The 21,296-nt window shown below is 39.3% G+C and overlaps 1 protein-coding gene across 4 annotated transcripts; it reads right to left on the bottom strand.

The window, feature by feature from the left end:
• Positions 1-90: 90 nt before the first annotated feature.
• On the bottom strand, positions 91-21,284 carry thoc2 (THO complex 2). 4 transcript variants are annotated; one of them, XM_044041630.1, is made up of 39 exons: positions 21,020-21,280; positions 18,541-18,596; positions 18,075-18,169; positions 17,847-17,898; positions 17,661-17,731; positions 15,893-16,014; positions 15,493-15,626; positions 15,046-15,206; positions 14,778-14,870; positions 14,319-14,474; positions 13,680-13,852; positions 13,311-13,506; positions 13,189-13,224; positions 12,956-13,086; positions 12,628-12,729; positions 11,937-12,021; positions 11,495-11,588; positions 11,298-11,378; positions 10,877-10,973; positions 10,509-10,626; positions 10,231-10,410; positions 9,897-10,061; positions 9,379-9,654; positions 8,687-8,828; positions 8,261-8,418; positions 7,901-8,029; positions 7,656-7,787; positions 7,371-7,555; positions 6,617-6,792; positions 6,341-6,443; positions 5,778-6,163; positions 5,552-5,610; positions 3,987-4,022; positions 2,559-2,690; positions 2,397-2,463; positions 2,125-2,270; positions 1,893-1,969; positions 1,052-1,108; positions 91-931 (listed from the first exon to the last, which is right to left on the bottom strand). In XM_044041630.1, exons 1-38 carry the CDS (start codon positions 21,082-21,084, stop codon positions 1,081-1,083), a joined length of 4,695 nt encoding a protein of 1,564 aa, XP_043897565.1. In that variant the 5' UTR covers positions 21,085-21,280; the 3' UTR covers positions 91-931; positions 1,052-1,080. The 4 variants fall into 4 exon arrangements, 3 of the variants coding, with proteins under 3 accessions (XP_043897565.1, XP_043897566.1, XP_043897567.1); XM_044041631.1 differs by having other exon boundaries at positions 91-928; XM_044041632.1 differs by having other exon boundaries at positions 18,075-18,166.
• Positions 21,285-21,296: the final 12 nt, after the last annotated feature.

Here is a 21,296-nt window from a genome sequence, read left to right as displayed (position 1 = left end):
TTGCCCGATACTGGTGTAAAAACCTGTTTCTGCAGCTGTGCAGTGAAAAGAAGGAAAAGAAAGGTAATGAGACAATATCAAAGTCACACACTAGGAAAACTATTATTTATTGGTTTTTGTTTTTTTAAAAAAAAGCTTACACTCATTGAGTACAGCAGATAAAATCTCCAAAAGTCAATTAAACAGTTGCATTTGGAGTACAGAGTGTGTGTGTGTGTGTGTGTGTGTTTGTTTTTTTGGTCTGTTTTTTTTTTTTTCAACTCTACATGAGAAGGTTGAACAGGCTTTTTATAAATTATGTAAAAACCGGATTGACACAAAATCACGAAAAGGACTGTAAGTGACATCTATAAAGGAAAACAAAACAAAAAAGAAATAACATGTGAATTTCATGTTACCCTCTTTATTATTGTACATAATATACAAACTGGTCCTTTGTATAATTTTCCTCACTTGTGCCTGCTGGCTCACTCAGATTAAAAGGTGGAGATAAATAAATATTTATCTGCGCGTCTCAAAAGAATATGAGGTAAGTGAGTATGGAAAGCATGTTAACTCCAATAAAACAAGCAAAGAGCAAAGCCTGACAACATATACCAAAAAAGAATTACAAAATTTCAAGCATAAGATAATTGAATCTATGACCAGATCCCTTCCAGACATTTCATACATAGCCACATTTCCAATTAGAGAAAAATATCCATGAACAGAGCAACACATTGAACCCATATTGAATAATAAGAAAAAGAAAAAGACAAAATATTCATTGTAGCTGATTAACTGTGTACTGAGGTGGAAAGTAACTATTTTAAGTAACGACAGACAACAACACAAGGGCAGGGAGTTTACAGAAAAACAGGCAGAAATGAGAGTCTGAGTTAACGTAGTACAGCTGATGTTGGCAGATAAAAGCACACCTTCTCCAGTTCTGCTGTGAAACAGAGAGACAAAGTCCATCAAACACTGGCCCTGATTCTGTTTTTAATCAAAGAGCTGAAATAAGAATGACCATTCAAAAAAAAAAATAAAAAATCTATAAAAGGTATCTTACCTTAACAGATTAGATTTATCGAGTGCACATTATCTGTGCTTGTCAGACGATTTATGGGTGAGATCGTTAAGGGAAAAGGTGAATAATCAAAGACTGAAAATAACTGAAAACTACATTATTAACATGTTTTGGTGTTGGAAGAGACATCTTTAAGCATCTATGCTCTTCTAAATACAAGGGTTTACTTACAGGAATAGTAAAGTAAAGTAATATTAATAGTTGCAAAGATTGCCAGTGTGGAATTGAACGCCTGCAGTTGCTCTTTCTAGTGAAGTTAGGAGAGCACATGATCGGGTTGCGTTTGTGTCAGAAGGGATTATGGCTACAGGCAGAAGTGAGTGCATTGCGTTCACATACAGTGTAAGAAACAGGTTCTTCTGTTGCTTTCACGAGTTGCTGCAGAATTACTGATTCATTAACACATTTGACTAAGAAACAACAACAACAAAAAAGACAAAAGACAAAACTGCTTTTTACACTGTCCGTCTAATGGATAAAGGTGGAAGAAGAGCACAACAAGCGAGTCTTGCTGGTTGGCTTTTTGATGCAGTAAACAGTTGAGACTCGAGACAGAGGGAAAAACTAATTTAATGTCGTGAGCTGATCACATGTTGAAACAGTAGTACGCAAGAGTTAAGATACTTAAAAAAGGTTTTACAGCCAATTAACAAAATGGGGCCTTAAAACAGGTAAGCGTGACAAAATTGGTTTGCGTTTCAAACTGGCAGGCAAAAGCAAAACGACTCCAAACCTTTTTTTATAATATATTCAAATGTTCACACTAAAAAAAAAACACCACATCCTTAATTATGGATTTGGTGTTTTCCATGTTTAAGGATATTGCTTTTTCTCTTCCTTTCCTCCACTGCTTTCCCTCTTCTCCTTCTTCTCAGATTTCTCTTTATCATGTCTGGACTCCTGTAACACACACACAAAAAAAGAGAGATATTAAACATTAACGTTTTAAAAGACAGAGTTCTTTAGTTGAGGGACAAGATTAATTTAATCATGAACTTAAAGTCTTGTGCTCTGCCAGAAGAGTGTGAAACTGGTAAAGGACGAGCTGAACTGACCTTTTTACCACCAGAAGACGTTCGCTCAGGTTTCACAGACACAGTCTTCTCTTTACTGGAAGATTTGGATCTTTTGCTCTTCTCCTTTTCACCTGAAAGTGGCGAGTCACAGGAAGGACTTGTGCTCTTGCTGTTTTTTGAGGAATCTGGGATGACAAGAGTTTGTTTGACTTTTAACAACGCTGTTATTTGTTTACTTTTCTTTTCTTTTTTTAAATCACTGGTTCACATCACATCAGTGGTTACGTCATAATTGTAAGGATCAAACTTACTGGTGCCATTCTCATCCTTTCTACGTTTGGACTCTTGGCTTGTGTCACGGTCACTGACTATATGATCCTAGCAGAGAAACATGACATTACCATGTTAGCAACATTTACACTTACAAAAAAATTAATAATTCACAAAATGCATCAGGGTTGTAAAACACTGACTCGTTTCCTTTCTTTCCGATCCTTTTCTTCCTTCTTCTCTTTAGATCGGCCCCGTGCGTTCTCTGAATCTTTCTTCTCCGTCTCCCTCTCTCTGCTCTTGGATCGGGCTACTGAATTGTAGGTGATGTGATGCTGCGAAGAGATTTATATATGAACAGAACAAAACAAATAAAAAAGATTTTAGTGTCGTTGGTAGTCCCTTTATAAAATGATGGAATTACAAGTAAATGACCATCATAGTGCCAAAACAGGGATAGTCGACGCACTGAAACATTTAATGGTATTTTCACCTGGAGGAAGGAGCTGGGAAACACTATGTTGCAGAAACACTGATGATCAAACAAAATTCCCTTTTCCCCACTGCTACTGGAGGATTAAATAAAACAAAAAAATTATAATAATTATATTATAAATGTTTAATATGGTGACATAAATTGTTACTTAGTGGTAGAACAGGTCATCGTCCCTCTGTAAGGCCAGGGATTGGGTACCAGTGTCCACTAGCCTACATACCGATGTGTCCCTGTGCAAGACACTTGACCCTAAATTGTTCAGACATTGTGTGAATGTGTATGATAGAAAAAAAAGCTACACAGATTTACTGATGAAGCATGAGTGGCGACATAACAGCATTCTCAGTCTTCTTCATAAACCACTGCTGTGACATTAGCAGAAAACACAGAAGACTTCAACATGGCCAGGTTTCAGTAAACAAAGTACAGTGTACTGATACTGATCAGAACCATCAACCATCAAAATTTGATGGACTTGGACTTGGACTGTTGAAGCAGTCGAAAAAGGACAGGTTTTTCTCCAAGTTCCTAAACATTCCGAAAAAAATTTAAATAAAAAACTGAACAAAAAGACAGGTAAAAGTAGAAATTGTACATTCTTAGGAAAACTAGTCTTAAATTGTGGGGAGATGTTATCACAAACATGGCAGCTGATTTTCATACAGAGATGATGATATAACAAAAGGTGAACTGTGCAGAGATGATACAAACACATACGTAGATAGACAAAATCAAAGGAATTAATCAAATAACATCAGCTGATAAAGATTGATTTCAATTTTTGTTGTCATTTTTTTTTTTAAACTCCAATGATTCAATATGGTGACAGAAAACCAGAAAAGGTGACTGACTATTTGGTATCCAAGCTACACCATAAATAAAATAAATTCATGTCATGAGGAATTCTGTCCAACACTATCTGACATACACACATCACATAACAGGGTTAACAACACAACGCCAAGTGAAAACTAGGCAAGGATCACTAAGTCATGATTTTAGTTAATTCTGTTGCCCCCAAAAGGACACAAGTGTAATTACCGTCAAATAAATTGTTGTCCTTATTACAAAGTTTGACAAAACAAGCTTTCAATATTTTTAACACCTAAACAAAGAAAAGAGAGCAAGTTCAAACCTTGGATGTGGGCTCCTTGGGTTCGTTGCTATTGTCCTGTAGGGATGAATGGAGATGACAGATGAGCTGGGAGGGGGTGGGGTTGGGAGGAGGGTTGTCAGACAGCAGCAATAGAGAGTCGGAAGAATTGGGTGGGAGGTCGGGGAGTCTGGGCTGGCCGGACCAACAGCATACGTCTCCCTTTACATCCGACCTTCTAGGACTAAGGCTTTGACAAGGTTATTACATAAAGGAGAGTTCATCGTCTCAACATCTGGAATGTCAATACTAAATATAGAAAGACCCTGAGCATATGTGAAGTAACTGCTACTCTTATGACTACAGACATGTCTGCAATTTCAGGCAGCATTTTATAGAATTTCTACAGTGCAGCTGGTGTTCAGTACATCTAAAGTGCAAGTGCTGTATATATAACCAAAGTGTGTCTGCATGTGTGTGTGTGTGTGTGTGTGAGTGAAACAAATCCCTCTGATCTTAGTGTGCTTGACTGCATCCCTACATAAGTAACTGTTGCTGTCACTTACAGTTCAGGAATGGGTTAGACACATGGAGCCTATTTCTCTGGCGGAAGAGTAAAATTAAGACCTATCACAAGCTTCCAGTGGTTGTGGCAACACTCCAGACGCTTCAGGCTTCGCCTCTCTTTCCGCCTCTCTTTCCACCTCTCTTTCTCTCTCTCTTTGAAGGGGCAGGTTTAATTTCCTCTGCATTTTTGGCTGATTCAAAAGTGTGACATTCGTTTTCTCCTTCCATCTCGGTTGCTGGTGGCTTTGATTTTCCCGCTGAATGCTTTGCGAGGAGGTAGTGCGACGGATGCCGATGGACGGTAGCCGTGTCAGCAGGGCAGAAGGGGCCAGCAGGACAGACTGGACACGCGTCGTGTGATGTGAAGACTGCATGCAGGCTCGTTAAGCAGGTGGCATTCGCGGCAGGACCAGTAACTCCGCTATCGCAGACGGGTAACTTCTACGCTGCTTTGCTGGATACCATTCGACTCCACACTGGATCCAGGTACGTCGAGGGGGGGAAAAAATGCGCCACTTTAACCAGGCAAACTTCTCAGCTCTCAAAAAATGGGGGGACGAAAAATCTTCATTTCAAGAAGTAAAGCATTGCTCTTGATGGTGAAAAAGGTAACAGCTCTGGATCTGGAAAGCCATTTTACTTTGAGGGAATATTATTCTCAAAAAAAAGGACCAAAAAAAAATCAAAAATCAAATAATCCACAAGGAATATCGAAGTGCAAAAAATCTTCTTTCTTCACAAGGCACACAGACTGCTTTCATGAATAGGAAAATAGATAAATATTTCAATATGAAAATACTCAATATATACAACATTCTCTTGGCTAAGTCTTTGGGGAGTTTTCTCCCATTTCTGCAAAATATTACGCTGATGTCCATGGAATGATTTCCAAATCCAAAAGATTCGATGAGCACTTCCATATGCCACGCCTGCATGTAACGCTCCTTGGTGATCTTCAAGGCTGCTGGAATGTGCAACGGCAGGGAATGCTCCGGCAGATAGAGAAGAAACGGGCACAGCCTTCCTCAAGCCATACTAACCTTAAGTGTCGAGGAGTGGGATGGAGAAGCGTGACTGTCGAGCTTTCGTCTTTTGTGATCTGTGGAAAAGGAAAAAGGGGGACAGGGAGTACATTTATAAATTTTGAATAGCATAATTTCTATAGTTTATATCGATTACATCCATCCTTTTTGTATTGGCAGATAAGGAGAGAGATAAAACTGGAAAAAACCTGAGGTGAACTATAGAACCAGTGAGGCTCCTTACCCCTCTCAGACTCTGCTGACTCCGCTCTGGGAATTGTTGACTTGATGGATCCGGCCACTGTACTTCTGTCTCCCTTCTCCTTGCTCTTGGACTCCTTGATGGCATCGCGCTCCCTGGATGGCTCCATCGGCTCCCCATTGCCGGCTTTGGCCTTGTCATCTTTGCTGCTCTTCTCCTCGACCTTTGCTTTCTCCCTGTCTGCCTTGGGGGTCTTCTCCTTACCCTCACGTACCAACCGCTCATCTTTTCCAGCCCTCTCATCTCTTTGCTTCTCCCGACGGTTGTCACCCTTGGCCTCAGGGGTGCTGCCTGGCGTCTTTTCCTTTTTCTCTTTTTTTTCTTTCCCACTCTTCTCTTTGTCATCCCGTTCTTTACTGGCTTTGGTGCTGCAAAGGAAATGAAGATTTACTTTCAAAATGATCCATTCAAAAGTGTTTTGTATTCCTTCTGAGCTATTACAAGATTTGCAGCCAATATGACTAGAGGTGTCAACAAAATGTCACTGCTCATAGTACACAAGTTGTGTTTAGCTTCAGTGTTAGAGCAGCTCTTTATAGACCTACCTGTTGAGAGCACCGTTCCCGTTGCTGGTGGTGACTTTGGCTGCTGCACTGTTGGCTTTATTCACTGGCTTCGTGGTGCCCTGAGATTTGTCCTTTCCCCGATCTGCAAAAACAAAATAAACAAGTCTCTTTTCATCAGCTGTACACAACAACTCTGAAACACAATGATTATGAAATTACAAGCTAATATTCCAGGATGCTTAATTATTAATGAAACAAAATAAATTAAACAGTGCATTTCAAACAGCAATGTAATGAATAAGTCTCATCACTCACCACCATCCTCTGACGTCCCCTCCTCAGTCTTGCTCGTGCTGGCGGCAGGCTTGCCCATGTTGCCGGGGCCGTTCTGTTGACTGGCAGGGGTGGCACTGCGTGCTGGCTGCTCCTTGTCGTGAAATTCATTCTCAGGGACCATGTGCACCTTCTGGCTTTTCAACCGACCTGAATAACTGTAAGACGCATGAAAGGGTTTGCACGTGGCAGAGACAGAAATCACACTCAATACGCAAGGATTAGAGCGCCGTCAATATGGAATTTCCCTGCAAATACAGACTCCTATTTAGCTATAATGATCATGATCAAAAGATAATAATGACTGAAAAGCAACAGCACTGCACTGTAATGCACACTTGAGATTTACAATGGCTGCACAATATTATCATATATGCCAATTCATCATGCATGCGTTTTCAAAAATATCAAAAGTGGATTAAGGGTATAACAACCTCTTAAATCCAATAAGAATATTGGGAAAAATCCTCTTTTGAATTTATTAGCTTGTATATAGGTGTGTAGATGACATTTCAAGCAAAATATGTGATTAAAACACTAAAATGTTGTCGTCACGGGTCTTTACAATCTTAAACAACCTTTCTGATAATACGCTGGATTACAGAAACCGTATACCTGTGGAGGAGGTGTACGTATATATGTTTTCATTGCCAATAATTCAATGTTATTGTGACATTTCATAAAATAAGTTAAGTGTATGCTCCACAGAGCTGAACAGCACACAACGCTGTGTTACCCCATTGCCAAGGCATAGAGGTCGGGTCTCTTGTCCTTCTCCTCGAGGCAGATCTTGTGGACGCGGCACTCAAGCGCTTGACCCAAGTTCAGAACCTTGGGGTAGCAGGGGAGGATCTTGGTAAGCACAATGAGAATATTTCGGATGTGCGTGTAATCCCCAGTCTCCAGGCAGTGAACAGAAGCCTGGAAGTAACAGACCCAGATAACAGGGGTATATATAAATACATAGTCATTAAATAAACAGAGTTTTTGTGAGAAACAATATTTGAGATGGTGTTCTCACTTTAGTCAGCATGTAGTGCCATTTGTGCACCACATGCCGGAAGTTCACATAGTCGAGCTGATCTGCTTTGTTTCCTCCATCAAAGCCTGATGATCTGAAGATAGTCAGGAAGCCTGGGTAGTTCACACATTCCTATGGCCATATAAGAAGAAGATATTTGTTAATTCAGCGATCATCTTGGGTCTAAAAATGTAACATATAGATATATCCTGCATTAGAGGGCCGAGAATGGTAGAACAGGACACCTTCTCATAGATTGCGCGGTCGCTGTGCCAACGGGTCACCGTCTCCAGCATGCAGCAGAGGAAACGTCCGTAGCGGTGAGACTCATTCTCCGTACAGCTGGCCACAGTGTATATGATAGCAGAGAAAACCTGGAGAGTAACACAGTCGTTTTTGCTTACATAAAAGAAGGGAAAGAGCTATAAAGTCTACATGATTTTTGACAATATCAATCTGTGGTCTCTCAGATGGAGGTCAATGGACCTCTATTTCTTATTTAGTGTTATTTAAACATTTGTATATATTAGACCCATTATATTCATTCTGTTCTCATAATGTACCAGTTAACTCTAAGAGGATTGCAGTGTGTACAGGAGTCTTACCCTGTCATAGCACAAAAGAGTGCAGAAGTTGGGCGTCTTTTGCTGATGGACCAGTTCGACAAAGCGGGCGCAGTAAACAGCATCGATGGAAGAGAAGATGCAGCGTGGGAACAAACAGAGCTGCAGGAACTTTGTAATAGTCTCATTCTTTGTGGATTCTGTCAATAAGCATTTGAAGATGTGTTAGTAGAGACACAGGTACTGATAAGTCTTGGATCAGCATTTTCTAGATGCCCCAATTACATTAACAGTTTTCTTTTGTCTTGACTGTATCGAAATTAAACTTTTTTTTTAAAACACAGACAGATTATTGCTTTGAATATTTAACACCTTGTGGAATACTGATTTATTTAAGTGGGTTTACTGAGGTGGAAATTAAAATTGATGCATCAATAGTGTCACTGGCATTAACATGAGAACACTTACTGGCCAACAACCAGTTGTCCTTCTCCAGTTTGAGGCGGTACAGAACCCTTTGTACATGCTCCAACTGTTTTTTCTCTTCCTCCTGCAGTTTCTCCTGCAGGGCAGTACAGCGTTCCTTCTCCTTCTTTTTCTTATTCATGGGCTGTAGTGGAAGAACACCAAAGCAATGTTGACAAACAACTCAACTTATAATGACTTATGCCTGTTACAATTTATAACTTATAATAGTAAAATAATCCTGTACCATGACTATCACTACTTTCAGAGTTACAATGATGTCCAGGGGCTGTATGTGGAAAATAATGAGAGTTCTCTATAAATTCTCCAGGCAGCTTGCAAATCAAATCTCTGGAAAATGTTTTGAGTGAGCTCACGTGAAAACACAGCAGGAGAAACTCATGCCTCCAGCATGTACAAGCCAGGCACAACCAACTTCCCTAGATTTTGCAGAGATTCTCCTGCTATGAACCTCCCACTGTGACAGCACACTCCACACACTCTCCAGCCCCAATCTTATGAATATTATCCAGCACTAATGTCAGAAAACACCTTTGAATTTGCTACTTTTCACATTGTTTGCTTTTAAATTATAACACCTTGAGGTACCGTGACTCTATTGATGTGACACAAATGCTTCAGTGAAGTGCTAAATATAAATAACATGGGGCAACAATTGTGGATAAACTACTCACTATCTCTTGGTTGTCTTCGATGGCTTTGATCTGGACTTTCAGTTTGTTGACCTCACGTTCATAGGCAGAATGAGGCACAGCCAGGTCGTACATGGTGAGGGACCAGAAGGTGGCATAGAATTGAGGGCGGAGATCATCCCAGACCCTGGTAGAATGGAGAGACACCACAGCCTCGTGCACTGGAGTCATCACCTGTTCACAGGCTGCAACATACTTATGCACCTTCTGCTGCTGCCGGTTACCTTTCTCTGCTTTCTTCAGCTCATCGTACTTGGACTGTGAAAAAAAAAAGAAAAAAAATATATATATTTATTGTGAATTCTGGGTACAGAACGCTCTGACATTCTTAAAAAAAAAAAGATGCGAAATGATTAAAATGGGTTTTACAATTGGTTTTGAACCCATCACACCACTATAAATACTATATTAAACTTGGAGTAAACCTGATCATTGTGTTTATGATATAGACTAGATTCTCCCAATAACAGACATGATGCATTGTAAATCTGTGTACTCACCAAAATCTGATGGGCATACATTGGCCGAGACAGGAAAAACGCAGCATCATGTGGAGCGTGGAACTGGTTACAGAGGATGTCAATAGAGGGAACACGCTTGATGTAGTCCTCTGTGCTGAGGTTGGAGGCCAGAAAGCCACCAAACTGGACCAATGTGTCATGACACTGTAGGAGGACAAATAATTACCCAACGCAATAACAATACTCAAAAGACCAAACTGTAGTATTTATGTTTCAGATATTTTAAGAGAGACATGTGCTGGCACATTAGCGGTTCACTTCATTGCTAAAAAACAAGAGATTGATAAGAGCTTTTTAATTCAGAGGTCCGTACCTGATCGTAGAGATGGCCAACAAGTTTGAGGTGCTTTTCTCCACCTTCTAAGAAAACCACACCGTTCCGTTGCTGGGCCATGAGTAGACACAGTGGTAAGGCCAGTTCGTGGTCCAGTAGGGCATCCTTCAGACGCTGTGATGACTTCTTAGTGTTCCTGATCTGGCCAAAATAGCCACCCTATTCAATGCCACAACAGCAAAAAGGTAAGCGCTGGTCCACATAACACGTTTTTGGCTCACAAGACTATTTAATAATCATTACTTCAAACTTTATACCTCAGCTTTAAGTTGCTCCCCTCCGGTCATGGCCTCTAACTGCTCTGAGGTCATCTCATCTGTGATCTCGATGCCGGCCATTTTCTGCACAACCTCTTTTAGGATAAGCAGGTCAAAACTGCAGGGAGAGGAGGGACACAAGAAAAAAAAACAGCCATTAAAATATGATTCAAGCAGTTTGATCTGATGTCCAGGTATTGATACTATTATTACCTTAAGGTACAGAGCGTTCTGTTATAGTGTATAGATACAACATTGACCGAAAGACAGGAATATCTGAGTAATAAGAATCAATCTCTGGTTGTGTGTAGTCAAATTGGCATACACTGCAAACCAGTCATTCCATGTTGTCTATTGGAGCTACACACCTCTTGCCTGCCTTTAGCTGGTTAGTGACATACTGAAGAAGGCCAGCCAATTCAATTGGGTATTTTCTGAACACAGCTCCACACAGACTTGCCAGACCTTGGTTAAAAAGAGAAACAGACAAATATTAAAACATCATAGTATGGATATTAATGATGAACTGCTAGCTGGTTAATTGCTGTTAAGAATTTAACCAAATAAGAATATAATTAATTCATTGATTGATGTCGGTTTCATTAAATAAGTCATTTGTGTAATCAACATTACATTCAGTGTATGTATAACTTCTACCAAAATAAGTCAAAATACATAGAAACAATTGTGAAATTTTTCTTCTTCTTAGCTGCACTTTTCTCAGGAAATAGCAACGCGACTTGGGCAGAGAACAGCAACATGAAAGTAAAGTGACGTGTGAAGACGTACTCTGGAGCCATGAGGAGATGGTAGTGTCATCGTGTTTCATCTTCTCCTTCTCTGGATTGGCTAGAGCTTCGATTATGCAATCTGAACATGGAGTTAAGTGTAACAACACGAAAATGAATGAAGAAGAAGCTCAACTGGCACCTAAAACCCACACTACGCACACACACACGTACTAATAAATAAACTGTTTAGGATACAAGCCAAGACATCATAGTTGAGGGATGTGAGGTATTTCAATGAGTCCACCACTGGAACAATGAGGTTGTCGTACCACTGGATCTGAGAGAGCATCTGCAATTCAACAGAAAAGACAGAGATACATTCAAAAGATGTGCTGAATATGCAACAGATGAACCTGATGCCAAATGCATGCTTCCAATAAATGGTCAAACAAATTTGCTACAGTCGTCTTTGTGGTTTAGGTGTAACTTTATATAAATGTAGTGCACATTTTTAAAAAGAGGACTTTTAAAATACTGATGAAAGTGTTGGGATACTAGCATATGCCATAGCACCTTTCTTGGGTTAAAACATGTGTCAAATGTCATGTTTATTTTCCATCAAAGAAATCAGAATCTTGGTAGTTTGTTGATATAATTCAAAACAGAAATGATTTAAATTAGAGCAAAATACACTTACATAATCAAAGAGGATGGTAGGATTGCTATGGCTCAGCTTGCCAATCTGTCTTCCAGATTGTTTCACATTCTCTTTGGTCAATCGCCTGTGCAGGGCAGGGAGAGCACCAGACAGAAAACAGCAGATTAAAAACAAGACAAGACCATGCAAAGACTTAACACTTCTTCAAGCTTTACACAGTTCACATATTTTAATAGGGAATCTCAGCAATTCCACGGTGCAATGTTTATCACAGAAACATTTTAGGATCTTCAACCAAACACATTTGCATTCAACCGTCAAAAAACTTTTCTTTTTGCTGATGCAGACATTTTGAAAAAATATGAGGAGATATTGGAGATATTACCAGTTGAAACAGTCTTACATTTATTATGGACTATTGTTTAAGACCAGTAGGGGGATTTTTTTAATGACCTTGGTGTTCTGAAAGATGTGTGTGTGGTGGGTTGGGGCTAATTGTCTTGTCCAAAACATTTGAGCCTCTCCGCTATCTCACTTGCCTTGGGAAATATTAAGGTTTTGTGAAAGGGAAACATTGACCAGTGTGTTTCCAAAGTGAAGGTTTTATACAGGTTTCTTGCATTCCATCAGGTTTACTCTATCTTGTAATATTTTGTAGTAAAGAACAGGTCTGAACTAAAATGATCACCAGGTAAATAACCACATACGTAATAGTAGGCATGCGACTTACTTCATAATGTATCTGGCCCTTTCCACAGTCTGAGCTTTGACTTTAACCAGAAGTGGATGACTGGAATATGTCTCATTCTTCCATTGTCCATACAACCGGTACCTGAGGAAATAGGATAGAAAAGGCACAATTCAACAGACATTTTCACCAAGTTAAAGTGCTAAATAAAAGGTTTATTACTATGATAAGAGCAGGTATTTCTACCTGATTCTTCACTTTAAACTGTAAAATAAAATGAACTGCACAGAAACTCACATATTTAAGTGGTACTCTTTGGACACTTAAGGACAAGACCAACAAAAAGGAGGTAAGTTTGAGTGTATCTTACCTGTGCTGGTAAGGAAACAGTTTGAAGAGCCCCCACAATTCCTCAGACATGCAAGCATTGCACTCCATGAGGGAGAGTGAAGGGAGTAGCACCTGGTCTGCAATGCACAGGAAACAACTCAGTAGTATTTCCTGTAAAGAAAACACAATTAATATCCGATCCACATAGTAACATGTGCTGCCAAGATAAGCTGGAATACTTAAATACAAACATAAATATTATTTTATTCTTACCTTTTCTTTGACATCTGACCTGGCATCATTTTGGTACTAGGGAAACAAAATAAACCAAGGATGAGCATGATTTTAGACTTAGGATGTTATGGGATAGTTGTTTGCAGGTTACCATGTTGTACCTCTTTCATGAAGCCCTTGCCCAGGCGCACAATTTTGGCAAAGAGGATAGGGTCATGGGAGAGGTGAGGTCCCAGGTAACAGAGCATACTGAACGTGTCCCTGCGAAGGTCCTCAAAGCTCTCTGCAGGCCTAGGGGCTTGCTTGTTCCTCAGTGGGTGCATTACACATCCCCTAGCTCCTTTTGGGACACCAGCCCTGTGAAGACATTGAACAATGTTTCAAATCCTGCACTTTTTCCCATTTTCGCCACTCATTTTTCATTATTTTGTGGCATTCATGAGTAATGTTGGCATCAAGAGGTCAAACTGTAGAATTAAAAAATATTTTTTTGGTTGCTCCATGCATGGGTTAATTAAATAAATAGGCACCTTCTGTAAAGAGGTTCCACAGTTAGGTGCAGAAGCTGGCATAGTGCCAGTGCAATGGCCCTGTGAGATGTAGCATAGAATGAAGGCATCTGGTCCATAATACTCTGGGCGTGTTGCCAGTCTCCAATTCTGAGTAGTGCTTCCAAAAGACCAAGCTTCTGGTTATCAGGTGGCTGTGGGAACAAATAAGTGCAAGAACTTAGTGTCAATTAATTAATAAATAAATATACCCAAATAACAGAAAATGCAAAGCAGACGGAGCAAAAACTAAGCACAGATGCCATCATTCAAAGTGATGAACTTTGTAAATTACAATGAATAATTTTAAGATCATCTTTGAAAGCTTAAAATAAACTGGAGTTATTCACCAGTAAATAATAAATAAACCAGCACCACAGACAAACGGTATATAAACATTTCAGCACAAATCAAGGCAAATTTATTTATATAGCACATTTCAAAGATTTCACAGGTTATCTAATTTGGTGAGAATTTTCTTTTAATATTATTTGTGTCTTTTTTTGGTTACTCTGTGTTAATCTTCAGGCAATTCGGAATTAACAAGCAGCAATTCCTTACACATGGAGAACACACATTTACTTGCACCATATTTACACAATATGACAAACAATTTGATACCTTCTCATTTTTGTCCTCTTCCTTCTCTTTCTCCTTTTCTTTGTCTTCACTCTTCTCTGAGGGCAACACAACCATGACCAACTTGCGGGCAATCTGCTTAGCGTCTGAGATGACTCGTTTGTGTTCTTCTATGATGGTGGCATCCACGGGCATAAGCTGGATTGACACAAAGCCAAAACAGGAGCTAAGCTTTTTAACTAAGAACAATTTGAACACAATTAATTTTGATTTGAAGTAATGTGACAGCAATGTTTATGAAATCCAAAATGTCTGGTAGTATAATAGGAACTAGGTTCAGGTTTGCAGCTCTTATAGTGTATTTGAACGAATGACTGATATACTGAAGAGCTAAATAAATCAACATCTATTTCAATATACAAAACAACTATGTGGACATCAGCTAATAGTTTCATAATTACAATAATAATAATAATAAGAAGAAGAATTCCTTTCTCTTACATGCACATATAGATCCTCCAGCTCTATCAAGTTGTGGTGAAGCAGAGCAGCAGCAATGTGGTAAAGGGACTTAGGGGTTTCCTCATTGGGCTCCTGAGGATACACAAGAAATAAAGAAATTAGTCAACAACCAAACAGAAAATACATTGTACTGCCTTTCGTCATTTAAGACATTGGGTTTTCTTCAGACCAGAAGCAGCTGTAAACACAAAAAAACAACTGCAAGAAACCATTTTAATTCAACAAGGAGCAGACTTAATGTCCTCACCTGATAAAATTTGAACTTAAAGCCCAAGATGTGGCACAATGTGAGGGGCTCACACATGTAGGACTTGATGAGAGCTAGGAAGAACTCATCTTGATCAGATCGACTCTGATACACCTCCAGGATTATGTCCAAAACACGATTAGGATCCAAGTTGAAACATCCTGCAAGATGAGGAAGAAAAAATAAGCAGGCAACAAAACACAGTTGGAAACAAAAACCTTCCCATAGTGTAAAAACAAAGTTGTTGAATTTGATGTAGTTTGTGCCAGAGGTTTATTGCCAGGTAAAGCTTTCACAAAATGAGGAATTCATTTTTGTGAAACTCAAGGTAATACAACAAACCTCTCTGTATCCATTATTATCAAAAGACAAAAAACACCAAGACCGTAGCCCAAAAATATCAGCAACATGTTAATCGCATGGAACCTGAAAAAACATGTTTAGTACCTATGAGGGACTTGATGTTTTCGAGGACAGAATGGCTGGTGATGTTGCCTGAGAGGTCTTGGCCAAGCTCTGTGATAAGTTTGGCATAGCCTTCATTCTCTTCCCTTAGCAAGTTAAACTTCTGTTGCTTGTAACTGAGAAGAAAGGAAAAAAGGTTAATGTTTATTATGAAACATGGTAAAATGTGTAATGAAATACACCTCCTACTTTTGCGACTTAAAAACACTTTTCTAACACAGGAAACATCAGCTTGGTAGCTGAATGGTGAATGACACATTTAATCTGAATCTTAGAGGGAAGTGGTAGTGTCTTGTTCTGTCCTTGAATATCAAGTGAGACACTAACAGCTCGCTATGAGCACAAACACTGATTACACATATCAGTGTTCATCTCTACTTACAAGAGTTTAGTCTTGATTTTTACAATCTTCTGATTGAACTGAAGGGCTTGTTTTATGAGTCCAAGAGATTCAAGGGTTTCTGGATCCAACCTCTCCTTCAGGATAGCATCTGGAATAAAAAACTGAAATAGAAAAATGAACATGTTAATTTGTTTTGATAGAAGTTTGCTACAGAGCAAGGCATCAATATCAACAACATATCTACACTGCCAAAGGTGTTATGTAAATTCTAACATGTGACTCGGATTGGGACAACCCACAACCACTGAAGGGCTCAATCCAAATGGTGCATTAAGTCCATCAAAGTGTTTCATTTTGACCACACCAATGTCAGATTGTTATTGTAAGTATCTAAGAACATTATGGTTAGGAGTTAGCATGGAACAGACATCTTGCTCAAGACGAAACCTTACAGGTGATGAGTTGTTGCAAGATAACAATAGAATTGTGAAAGTGAATTATAGAGCTATCTAGGGAAGAGTGCAGTTAATAATCAGTTAAAATGAGTCAAAGTGGAGGAACAAATTCATCAGCCACACTTTAAGCTTTAACAGTCAACCTTCAGAGGGCAGGAATATGCTGACTCTGTGACTAGTTGTGATACAAATGGATAAAAATCCATTATCACTGTACACTGCACCTTTCAGGCTATCATGTTTGCAGTCGCCATTTTGGCCAGACTGCCAAATATATGAAGAAATCCTGCACCACATCCACCACAATTCCAAGGACAGAAAGAACCACTGAAGATCATACAGTAGCAATCTCACAAAAGCAAACTCCTGTTGAACATTTGGACCCAGAAAAAATGGGTCTAAAAGAAAAGATTTAAAAATGACCAACATGTAAAGTAAGACAGAAAAACACAGTTTGGGATTACAAAATTAGTTCAGCCTTTGTATTCACTTTTCCAGAAAAGCACAATAATCATCGATCCCGCGCAGGGGTCGCTGACAACAGAGAATTCTATGTCATTGCCGGATATTTTTCTACCATGACGAAAAAATAATTCACACACAACACCGTAAACAGTGGCGCGGGCAGCCATGATCCTGTGCAATTAAATATGATCCTGTTGGTGTTGTGCCTGTCCAGATCGGGAAATCCCACATTGAGGGACAGTCAGTGTGTTTCCGTGTAGAAACCGTGTTTAGAAAAACGATGGCGTCATATTCCCAGCTCTCTCGCACTGTCATTCATTGTCTTGCGTTTGGAGATTGTTTGACAGTTTTAGCAACTACTGTCAGTGGAAAGTATCTAAAGTCAGCCTTAAAAGACGCTAAATATCACTAGAATATGTCCTGTATTTAGAGATTTCACACATGAAAAAGTGTTGAATCGTAAAATAAAGAGGATAAAACAAAACCTATTTTTAATAGAATAAACAAAACAGATCAGTGATTTGTTCAAGGGGTGTGCGATATATACTGTATATATCGTCTACGATAGTATCTTAACTGCTGTTTTAACGATGTGTGAAATCACAATATCGAGTACGTCGAAATCATTTTGCAAGGACTAATCAAAACACGCCTTTTTGAGAGGCCACACATTAACTGCATGATCGAGGCTTCAAGGACAGACTGTGGCGCATGTGCATTGAAAACACATGCCGTGTTTTAATCTAAATGAAAATGACGGATAAAAACATACTGATGGATTTTTTTTTACAAGCCTATCTGTCAAAATGACGCACAGCCAAAAGATCTAGTGCAACCACTGATCCCACCAATTATAATGTATGTCAATTAAGAAAAATTATTCTTACCAAACACGCTCCGACCAGCTGTGTGTAATTATCACGCTTGTTTTTCTCTTCCAGTGCACCAGTTTCCGAATCTGCATTAAGTTGAAAAAAGATTGAACACATGACATACATACACATATGACTTAAACTACATAATATAAACATTTAATTACATTTCATACCCAACAATGAAAATAAAATATTTACCTAGTATACTGAAGACATCTGCTAAAATTGATGGCATGTCATCTCGGAGTTCCTGAAAGCAAAACGAACGATCATACAATTACGAAAATGATAAATCACATATGTGAGACAGGAAGAATGTTCTGTATGTTCTGTGCCAAGTCCTGGAATACTTTAATGGAAACAATGAACAGACACAGAACAGGTATGTTAAGCTCTCAAATAAAGTTTTTAAAAAAGCACTTGTACCATCATGTCCCCAAGGACGCTGGCTACATGGTCCAACTTCAGGTTCCCTCGTACAACTTGCCAGCAGAGCTCATATAAGGCAGCTTGTACATCTGCTGGAGTAAAGAGACGAGACAAAAGACACACACCATATAAATCTGAACTATGTATTTAACAAAGACACCATTGTCGCTAACTTAAACCTTGAATGTAAATATGCATGTGACCTTTATCTTTGCCCGTCATGATGTTTAAAATGGTTTGATCATTTCCATCCATTACAAACAAATGAATGGGAACATTTCTATTGAATTGATACATTTTCTATGTGACTTCAGGTAACTTTCTATAACCATATAAATGACCTCTTGGATTTAAATATTTTTCTTGCATAGCTAAACAAAACTACCAAAATTGACAAGATAGGTGTGAGTGCACTGGTAAGGGGAAGACTAAAACAAATAGCAAATAAGAACTTGAAACATACCTTTAACCTCACTTCCATGATCTGTTTTCTCTGTACGTTCCTTGCAGAGTTGTACACTATGAAGATTTGAAAAACAAAATGATCAGTTGCAGTAAACAGTCTGCTTGACATTTACTACACACATTTTGTAATATATTCTTACCCAAAAATAATGCCCATTTTAATACAACAAGGTATCAACAGTCAACTTGGTGCTTCCCACATATAATCAGATCACTGAGGACAGATGTTAAAACCAGGTCTGCATGAAGCCTTTGAAATTATTAAATCAAGAACAAGAAAGGCTGTCTGATCCGACACCTTGGATCCCTTTACACCTGGCATTAAAATGCATTTTATGTGATCAGATGGCGATCGGACAGCACTTCACAACATGCATTCACAAATGGTATTAACATGCGTCTCTGGTGTCCACATCAAGATCCGATCACTATCTGATCATGGTCACGCCCCTTATGTGTGCTGCCATGTCAACATATCAACAACAACGTTAGCCACATGTGAAGTTGCACTATTGTACAAGCTCCTATGCTTTTCGAAGCAGGGGAAGAACACGTCTTTGACTAGCAGAAAACCAATGCTTTCAGCAGTGCTCGGAGCCACCAACGTGTTTCTACTCTCGTAGTTGTTGTTGTGGGTGGAGTAAAGACGCGATGAAGATACATCGGAGGCGCTTAGCATTTACAACTCTGTTCAATATGGTCACCATGCGTTTTCAACCACTTCCCAAAGTGGTTTGCTATCTGATAACAATCCGACAGAAAACGCAATTTAATGCCAGATGTAAACGGGGCCCTTGTGTCTCTTCAGTGTGGCCATGGGTGCCACCAAAGTCCCACTGTGGATTCTGTGTTCAGATCTGGGAACAATACAGGACAGATTGGGTGCAGACCTGTACCTATCACTGTCAGCATGTAATCGGATCACCCAGGATAGATGTTGATACCAGGTCTGAACAGGGCTTTAAATACATCCTGAAGACACTCTACTATGACTCTGAGGGCAGGTTGGCCCTCATCCTTCTCTTTCACAATCAATCATCAGACACATGGTGTGACCAAACTGGAGCCACACAAAGTGACTGAAAATGTGATGGGGCCCATATTTGTAAAATTAGAACACTCTATACTCAAGTCAAAAACATTCCCCACTCCACTCATATACCTGCCACTCCCCGCCTTTCCAAAAAGTGCAGGACCTTAACGCCAATCATTGTTTTTCTCTGAATTTTAATCTCCAGCTCAAAATGCAGTTCAAAAAAACAAAAGGAATATAAATACATCACTAACACCGATGTACGAACTAATCTCCTGAGACATGTTTTCAAGTTGCTAGCTGCAAAGGTGCTCTTCACTACAATGGTTGCAGTCTTATGTTCTGGACATATATTATTATGTATACTCTACATTTCACTGCCTTTCTTACTTTAACACACTATGCCTTAACTGCAGCTGGCACCATGGATGAGCCCTTTCTATCTCCTGCCTGTACGTGATACTGCTGCAAACGAAAATAAATCAAAGTTTGTCATCATGCAACATTTTGACCTTTAATGGTACAGGTAGTACCACTGTTTTGTCCCCACTACTGATTTCCAGATGTTGACTGAACAGCCTCCTTTTCCCCTGTCGCCGTTGGGATTAGAGCAGTTCACACTGATTTTAAAATTAAGGCACATGTATTGTAAAATCAACCTCTAACCATCTACCTGATCTACTTAATGCAAGCTCAAGATAGCTTGCAAAATACATAGTGATTAGTTAGGGCGTTAACATGTTACGACACACGTTGTAAGCTAGTTGATTCAATTTAAAGTACAAAAACACAACATTCAAATGACCAAATTTTTAAACGTTGAAATGTAACTTCATCCTGCTCCCACAGCAACGTAACGATGTCGACAATGCTCACAAAACCAGTTAGCCTAGCTAACACTTTAGCTAACTTCCCATGTTACTAGAGATTTTTCTGAATTATTTGTGTACAGTAATTAATAACTGCAATTATTAGCTTTTAAACAAAGTATTATTAACTCGAATGTTGGCACAAAACAACTAGTCAACTAATACGACATATATGCAGATAATGAGTGAGCTAAAAGGACGCTAGTTAGCTTAGCTCTGATATCCATCGTGTTTACAAATGATAGTAAAAAGGGACAATGCTACATTTGTAGCATACAGCTAACGTTAGCAACTTATAACGGAGGCGTTCAGATAAATGTAATAAATGAGCCGCAATCACATAACAAATAACAAATCTATGATTTTTCCAGATTATCTTTCCACCAACAGTGTTAATGAACGGCTCTTAAACTATTTTAAGCTTGCTAAGGTTAGCGCTTATGTTAGCCCCTGCGGATACTTGACAGACTGGCCTTAGTCTTAATTGCCGATAACAATTTCATGTTTTCTTTCAACCATCAGTGAGCAATTACTAAAGCGCCATAATACGATATAGAAAAATCAATTATACTCACAATTCGTGTTTTCCCGATTTGTCCCAGTTTTTGAACCATTCACCGGGGATGATGAGTGTCGCCATCTTCCATACACACAGCCCGGATGACTAGTTCATCATGGCACACACAGGGTCAAATGTGGTGGTGGACGGTTAACCGCCGTTGCTAGTTTAGCTTAGCTTAGCTTAGCGTTGCGACGCACGGTGGGAGGCTAAACAGCGTTACCGAAGGCTTTGTTAAATAGGGGACTTTTTGTTCCGACTGTGGCACTCCCGCGCCAAGATACGTCACTGCT

The sequence above is a fragment of the Solea senegalensis genome, linkage group LG13, assembly GCF_019176455.1.
Source record: "Solea senegalensis isolate Sse05_10M linkage group LG13, IFAPA_SoseM_1, whole genome shotgun sequence".
In the NCBI taxonomy this organism is placed as follows: domain Eukaryota; kingdom Metazoa; phylum Chordata; class Actinopteri; order Pleuronectiformes; family Soleidae; genus Solea; species Solea senegalensis.
This window is presented reverse-complemented; position numbering and strand designations above follow the sequence as displayed.

Coding starts and splice junctions, on each gene's coding strand:
- thoc2 (XM_044041630.1), bottom strand. CDS start 21,084: ATGGCGACACTCATCATCCCCGGTGAATGGTTCAAAAACTGGGACAAA. Junction 18,170..18,540: donor TCATGGAAGTGAGGTTAAAG/GTATGTTTCAAG, acceptor TCTTTACTCCAG/CAGATGTACAAGCTGCCTTA. Junction 11,589..11,936: donor CTACCATCCTCTTTGATTAT/GTAAGTGTATTT, acceptor GTTGAATTGCAG/ATGCTCTCTCAGATCCAGTG.